This window comes from Chaetodon trifascialis, chromosome 1 (assembly GCF_039877785.1).
Source record: "Chaetodon trifascialis isolate fChaTrf1 chromosome 1, fChaTrf1.hap1, whole genome shotgun sequence".
Lineage (NCBI taxonomy): Eukaryota > Metazoa > Chordata > Actinopteri > Chaetodontiformes > Chaetodontidae > Chaetodon > Chaetodon trifascialis.
This window is the reverse complement of record NC_092056.1, coordinates 28,021,044-28,028,905: the sequence shown is the minus strand read 5'-3', so window position 1 is coordinate 28,028,905 and position 7,862 is coordinate 28,021,044. Positions and strand designations below refer to the sequence as shown.

The following is a 7,862-nucleotide window of genomic DNA, read 5'->3' as shown; positions in this document are numbered from 1 at the left end:
TTGCTGAAAATCAGCATGGTGGGATGGGGTGAGTAGAGTCACCAAGGCCAGGGACCTGCAAGTTGCCATCTGGAGTCTGGAGTCATCCAACCCTTAAGTGAAAGGATCAACCTCTTGCCTAATACGTATGTTTCAGGTATCCCAGCTGTCATTGTGTCCCTGGTGGTCATCATAGACAGGGACACGTATGGTCCTGTCCCTCTGGACTTCTCTAACTCCAACAGCACTACAATGTAAGGGAGAAGCAGCAGCCAAGTTGCAGTCATGTACAATCTAGGGCTAATAAGTAATTTGTATTTATTTATTTAGTGTTTTGCATGTGCATTAGGATATCTGTGCATTTGAATGTTTTGGGAATTGGTGCACCAACCCCATTCACAGTAAAAAAAAAAAAAAAAAGTTATTAGAGATGATTAGAAGAAATAGTTGGGATGTACTGTTGAGACACTGACTCCCTTCTAGCTTCAGGGATATTTTTTACTGCATATTACAGAATCTTTTTCTCATCATTTTTATCACATTTCATTTTGCAGTGTGAGATTAAATCCTTATCGATTCTCCCTCTCTTTGCAGATGCTATATCGGAAACAACACAGTGAAGATAGTGACGACAGTGGGAGTGTTTGGCCTGGTGTTTGTCTTTAACGTGGCCATGCTAGGGGTGACAATCAGACGCGTTGTGAGTCTCCATCAGAGCAAAGAGGTGCGAGTGAATCAACACTCTATGCAGTCTGCTCATAAAAAGCAAAATATAGATTATCACCAGTCTTATCCTCTTTGTTTCTTTCTTTATTTCTACCTTCTGATATTTAAGGCTTCATGTCTAGTCAATATGTTAAATAAACAGTCAATGAAACCACAGTGGCCTCCCTGACACATACAGCCTGTGTAAAAACACTTAAAATGGTGATGACATAATATTGACAGTATGACTCCTGAGAGCACAGTTTTATACAAATTCATGAAGATAGATCTGCTTCAACTGGTGTTACGTCCTCAAACACAGGTTTGGTTTTTTAGTATTTTCACGCCTGATCACTGATTGTCCATGACCTGCTCATGTGTCATTTACACTGTGTTTTGTAAGTCAGTCTGGGCAGAGGGACCGTGACAGAGCCAAGCGAGACACCTGCACCCTGCTGGGGATCACCACTCTGCTCGGCATAACGTGGGGCCTGGTTTTCTTCTCATTTGGCTACCTGACTGTTCCTGGCCTCTACGCCTTCTGCATCCTGAGCTCACTGCAAGGTACAACCTGCACAACCTGCCTCCACAGGTTCACGTCTGTCTTGCGGTCGTGTAACCGTAAATATGACAGGATGGGTCATTGGAGACGAATATCTAAACTGTTGTATAGAAATGAATGGAGGACTTCATGTGCGTTGGTTGTATATGTCAATTACAGCTGTTGTGGTTGTAAATGCAAAGCTGATCCTTTGGTTTGACACTGAGGCACAACACGGTTTACAACTGAAGGCTGAACACAACATAGTCTTTACATGGCTACACATGTTTATGCTCAATGTCACGTTGTAAAGAGCAGAACCTATCGAGCTTTGTCCATGCCAGACCTGAATGTGTAAAGGAAAGACAAATTTAGAGCTTTCTATATCACAATTAATGTTCTAAGTCTCTGGATTTTTAACCATGACACAGGATTTTTATTCCTGTTGCAAACTGAAAAGATTACTCAAATACCAGGAGACCAAGAGAATTTTAGAGAGTTGGACACTTCATGCCAAGAATAAAAGGTGTATAATATTAAAAAAGTGACCCTTATGGACAGTGGACATTGACCTGACTATTTGTATATTGATAAACAGTCATGTGACATAGCCAAATTGTTTGTTTGTCGCAGTCGCATTTGCATGATAGGCGAGATCCTCTCCTCCTAAACTCTCTAACAACCCTTTATTTGTCTCTTTCTCTCTTTCCACTCAGGTTTCTTCATCTTCCTGTGGTTTGTGATGTCTTTGAGAAAGATAGGAAACTCAGCTACCAAGACGAGTAGTGTAACACGTAGTGTCAACAGCTAAGTTTGAAGCCGACAAGAGACTTCTCTTTTCTTTTGTGTGCATGCGTGCTGCGTGAGTTTATGCAGAAATGTTGTAAAGTTAGCCATTACTACCTCTGCTTTAGATCATGATGTTTTCATGTACAGCAATGTAGCAGAGAAGCAAGCATGTTAGCCAGAGCTAACTCATGCAAACCCTTTTAAATGACTCTAATATTGAAATACAAAATGCTTTTACAACTCACGGTTTTAGTGCTGTTTTTCTAGCTTTGTTGTTAATCTTGTACCCTTTGTGGAAAAAAGTTTATTTATCCTCTATACCTACCAGTTATTCTACGTCACCCATTCTTTGCACAGCTGTAGGAACATGAGAAGCAAGAATTAGGGGGCATTGTGAGACAGGTTTACACCATCTCGCTCCCATTAGTTAAAGTTTTAAGAGAGAACGATGCAGGTAGGAGATCCCAGAATGAAAATGCATCCCCTACCACTGGAGTTGCAAATAGTATTTCTGCCTCAAGGTTCACACCTGCTTTTCTGTCCAGACTCGATATGAGTTTTTAACTGCAAGGCACCACACCGTCATTCTCTGAGGGCGTAGGTTCACTGGCCTCCACCTACAACACTGAACATGCATCTATTACATAACGCATTTGAAATATTGATTTGTGTGTGTGTGTGTGTGTGTGTGTGTGTGTGTGTGTGTGTGTGTGTGTGTGTGTGTGTGTGTGTGTGTGTGTGTGTGCGTGTGTGTTAATGTCAAGCTTACATAGTTGACTGACTGACTTAATTTGTTGTCTGTGGTTTTCCAAACGATGGGGTTATTGTTCACGGTAGCGGTGAACTTTAGACTGTGACGTCAGTTTCTCACATATACACATGAAACAGACTCATCTGCAATCATTTTAGCATTCAGTGATAAAAAAAAAATATATTTGCATAAAACAAATACCTCCAGCACAGCAAACATAGGTGCTATTGTATTTATTTATTTTTTTTATCAATCATAAGTTCAAACCAGCACAGCTCTCTGGTTCATCACATTCTCTTCAGAGGTGAGAAGAGAGTGTCTCTGTGTTCGCTGTGTATTAATGTAAGTATCTGTTTTAAATATTCTGCTTTTATCAGGATGTACTTTGTATTTATTACTATGATCGCATTGTGGAATTAGATGGCAAAGAGTCATTTTGAAGAGAGTCATTTAGTTTTAAGGATCTAGCTTTGGAAGAAATCTTGTGATGCTGCTTGTACACATTTCCCTTTAGGTGGAGCTGTATGAAAGATTTTCTATTTGGGCAACGATATGTTGAAAAGCCACAGCAGGTATGTTTGTTTTCTGCTTTTGGAGTTCTGAATGCTTTTGAGTTTTGGATTTTAGATTGAGTCACCATGAGGAGAATTGACTGCTGTGTCCACAGGAGATCAACTAAATAACAACAGACACACGAGAAAAGAAAAACTTCAGTCAGTCATTGCTTAAGTGAAATTATTCAAATCATCACATCAAACTGACGTGGCACTGTTATAACCATGATGGCTGTCATGAATATGAAGGAGTCTCTGTAAGCAATTATGGTCAATTATGTCCTTTTATTGCAAAGCTGTTGAGTTTCTTTGTTTGATAATTAGGCTGCATGCTACGGCATGTTTAGAACGGTTATGTTGTCTCATCTCAACGTCAGCTTTGCATTAAAAATGTCACAAATGACCAAATGACAATGATAACAGTCATAATCATTCATAAAGTCTCCTTCATGTTCCTTATGGTGTCATGTCAGTCTTATGCACACTTTCAAATTAAGTGTTACCAAAACTTTGAGTTTTTCAAAAGAAAAGAAAATCAAGTTCAATTCTTTGCTTATGCCATTTATATTTGGATGTGTTTGATTTGCTATTACTTAAAAAAACTTGTCCATGTCCAGGAAAAGGATAAGCATTTGATTGTTACCTGATGCAGATTGCAGACACACTGAATATATCTGCACTAAAATATGGTTTTATTTCTTACTTTTTGTTTGTTCCATCAGTGACACATCCAGAGGAAGCACTATGGTTCCCTTCCTGCTGTTACTGCTGCTCCTGGAGTCACAGGCTGAGAACGGTACCGTCAGTTTTATTAGTTAAGGTTTTGTTCACCAAACAAAGAAGAAGTTCAGAAAGGAAAAATACTACATCAGCATCTCTTAGATTTCCCCCAGTCAAGGCAATCACCCAACCATTACAGAAGTCTTGCCATTTTTTATGTTTCATACACCGAGAAACATCAGTAAAATCCTGATGCATTCACTTATTTTTACTTCAGAGAGAGCAAAAGTCAGCTTTTGTTGAAAGTAGATTTTTTAGCTACTTGATTTGAACCCGAGCAGCTGAGCTTCTTGGGCTCAAAAGTATGTCAGCGTACAGTATGTTTGTCGAAATTATGCCTTGTACTCCATCCCATGTAATCATGGTCCTGAGTCAGTAAAAATCAGAAAATGCTTAAACGGGATTTTTCATGCAGTGAAACATGCAGTGTTTAATGTTGTAATTCTTTCTTGTCTTCTGTGTCTGTCTTCAGTTTGTTTCAACATTTCAGATGGTGACATTAATTTTAACTTGACCAATGCTTCCATTACTGAGGACAAATTGGGCAATGTGAACTGCTCTGTGACTGCTACACAAACCTGCACCTTTCAATGCCCCACAACGAAGAATGGATCATTTTCTTGCCTCACTGTGTTTTATGTTACTGCAGAGGTTGTGGAAAACATGTTACAATGTAAGTACGCTGTCTCTCAAACAGTCCCATGCAGTGTGAAACACACATTATCACTGATGGGGTCAGACATTGTTCGGAGATGCTGTGGCTGCTTTGTCTCCATAAACAGGTTGATGACATGTCTGCATCTTAAGTCTGTTTCCTCTCTCACTTCTCAGTTAGATATTGCACTTTGTACTTATGCAAACCCCAAGAAATCTCGCAACTGATTCATTCAATGGACAATAACAACTCTTACCAGACAGAAATGATGCAATTGTTCTACATGAGGGATGCATGCACATACCTCTTCAATAGCAACAATGACATTAAAAAAAGCGCTGCAAGGTAAGTGTCAGTCCTGCTGCTGGTACTCATTCATACTGTTTTCTGTAGGACCGCTGCTAGTCATGAAAGTGGCATACCTCTGCCGGTTGGTCAGTCGCTTGTGTCCAGACTCAAATATCTCAGCAACTATTGGGTGGATTGGTTGGTACAGATATTCATGGTTCCCAGAGGGTAAAAAAGAATTTCACACTGCTGTCAGAAATCAGCAGAGAAAAACATGATAAGCTCAGCAGTATCACTACAGATATTAGATTTAATTTGAAGTATTTTCTTAACAATTAGAATATTGATTATACAGTTGCTGATGATATGTCATCATAGCAGGGCTATACTGGTCGCTTCCCATTTGATTAACATGGCTTCTTGTTTCCCTCACTCACAATGTCTCACTGGCATCTCAGCTCGTCTCAGTGGGGATGCGAGAAAGAGAGACGTGAGGATGGAGGAGTTTTGTTCACCAGACGGGATATTTATTTCATTCCCATTGTCTTCCTGCAGGGTGGAAAAACGCATAATCCTTAACATCATGAGAATATCCCAGCTAGAGCCTGGAGGCTCCATAACCTACGACCTGAGGGATTTGTCGCTGCATGTCGTCAATGTCAGTGAGGTTAACCTGACAGGAAACAGCTCCAGAATGCAGATAGAAGCTCCACAGGTACACAAGCTGTGATGAACACCGCGCTGATGAATTTAGAAGGAACAGTGAAGATTAAGATCACGTGATAGAGAATATGTCCGTGTTTTGGTTACGATGGTCTGACACAACTTCAGGCAGTGTTTGATGAATTTTGTTTTGAGTGCAAACCTCAAACTGCCCTCGCTTGACATAATCTACTTACATCCACCGTCAGCTGCTGCCTCAGAACACGACATTTGTCCCTCGCATTTGGTTGCCAGTGAACGCCCTGCGTACCATCCCACAAGAGGAGAGGATTATTGGTTTGGTCAGCTACATGTCGCACAGCCACTTCCAAGTATATCCTTTGCCCTACTTCTTCTCGCATCATTAATTCAATCCAGTCCTGACACTCTCGTGTTTCGGACTGTAATTGATGGGTTTTGCATAAAAACTACATGCACACTGTGTTATAGTGCTCTGTGTTTCCTCTCATGGCTGTACTGAAACTGTCTCCTCATTAGTTTAAACAGGAAGATATCTCATCAATGGTTATCAGGATAGAGCTACTGGAGGGACATTATCTTCATAATCTGACGACATCCATCAAGATGACTTTCAAAACTGTTCCCCTCACAGATATTAATGTAAGTCTGTTTGTGCATGCATGATTTAATGTTTTCAACTCTGATCTCTTTTTAATTGTCAACCGTGGGTCTAAAAATAGAGGGTGCTGACCTTAGCTATTGTCTAATCACAGGTTAGTAATTGTAACAAGGGCTGTCAGGCCTGTCAAGTTTCAACATGTTGACGGGTTGTGTATGAGGTTGTATCTCATCAGTTTGGGGGGTGGCCTCTTTTTTAACATTAGAATTCCAAAGCAACAGAAATACCAGGAAGACTAGCTCCAACTCACGTTACATTTGCAGTGAAGTGATACAACAAAACAGGTCAGGTAAATGTTCATCTTCTGGAAAATTGGGAAATCCACATAAATAATTTTAGTTTTTTAGACCATAAGGGGGGGCTGCACAGTATTCATGGTTTGCCATTAGTCATTTTTATTGGCTTTCCAAAACCGGAAGCCTAGCCTAACATACTGCAAAATAAATGTGTTGTTGGTTGCAGCGTGTTTGTCCTTGATGACCACCCTATCATACAGCACACCCCTATGAAGAAACATTTGAAACCACTGATGCATTCTCAGTGGTCTGTAGTCAGCAGTTCCAAAGTCGTGTACAGCCTTTGTCTTCAACTGCTCTCATGTAAGCAGTAAATGTTAACGTATCCAACTTATCAGTAGTAACTAAGCATTACACCCAAAGGCAATGGGCATGTTATTGCTATTATTGGGGTTACATTCAAAATACCTGTTCAGGACCGACATATCCACTGTTTGTGGATACGTCTGTGAGCTGAGAAGAAGTTCTATCAGTATTTATAGTCATAGCAGCTCAGTCCTGCTCTGTTTGTTTTGGGGAAGTTCACACGGCGTTAGATGCCATCACATTTTCCACTCATGGCTTATTCCTCATATCCTCAAATCATTTCTCTTGTAAAAGTGAAGCACGTTGTTTATTTTAATACCGTGCTATGGGACGAACGACGGTCACACACTTTATGCCTGGGACATGCAGCTTTAGCGTCAGTCTTTTAGCATTATGTCATGGATGCAGCCATCAAGTACATATTTAAGACCGTTTTGCGGGGTTCTCGTTTTAAAATGTGTCACATGGAAACGTCAGCTGGAGACAGACCTCTAGGCTGACTCAGAGTTTACACATTAACATTCAACTTGACTCTATTTTGGTCATGACATGTGGCCCTCACTGCTAAAGTGGCATTTTTGAAGTTTGAGCATTATTTCCATGCTTGTTCCTTTAAATTAGTAACTTCAAGGGAGTGAACTGATTTAACTTGATTTGTCGTACTATTGTGCCACTGTTCAGTTTTTATTTTTTATTTTGTTGAGTCTTCTGAGATGACTTCAGCTTCTTTAATGAGGCAGGATGTATCGATGTGTGGATGTTTCATTGCCTCAGCATAGTTCTATGTTTTTGTATTCTTACAGAATGCCTCATGGTTACAGTGTCACTATTTTGACGACTGTGGTAGGTATATATCAATTCTTGCTTACAGCACGA

General features: G+C 40.2%; 1 protein-coding gene across 1 annotated transcript; it reads left to right on the top strand.

Annotated features, from left to right (window-relative positions):
- Positions 1 to 5: 5 nt before the first annotated feature.
- Positions 6 to 2,114, top strand: LOC139349476 (adhesion G-protein coupled receptor G5-like). Its single transcript, XM_070957569.1, has 5 exons — positions 6 to 28; positions 137 to 233; positions 574 to 703; positions 1,092 to 1,248; positions 1,942 to 2,114. The coding sequence occupies exons 1-5, from the start codon at positions 16 to 18 to the stop codon at positions 2,034 to 2,036; spliced, it is 492 nt and encodes a 163-aa protein (XP_070813670.1). The 5' UTR covers positions 6 to 15; the 3' UTR covers positions 2,037 to 2,114.
- The last annotated feature ends 5,748 nt before the right edge of the window (positions 2,115 to 7,862 follow it).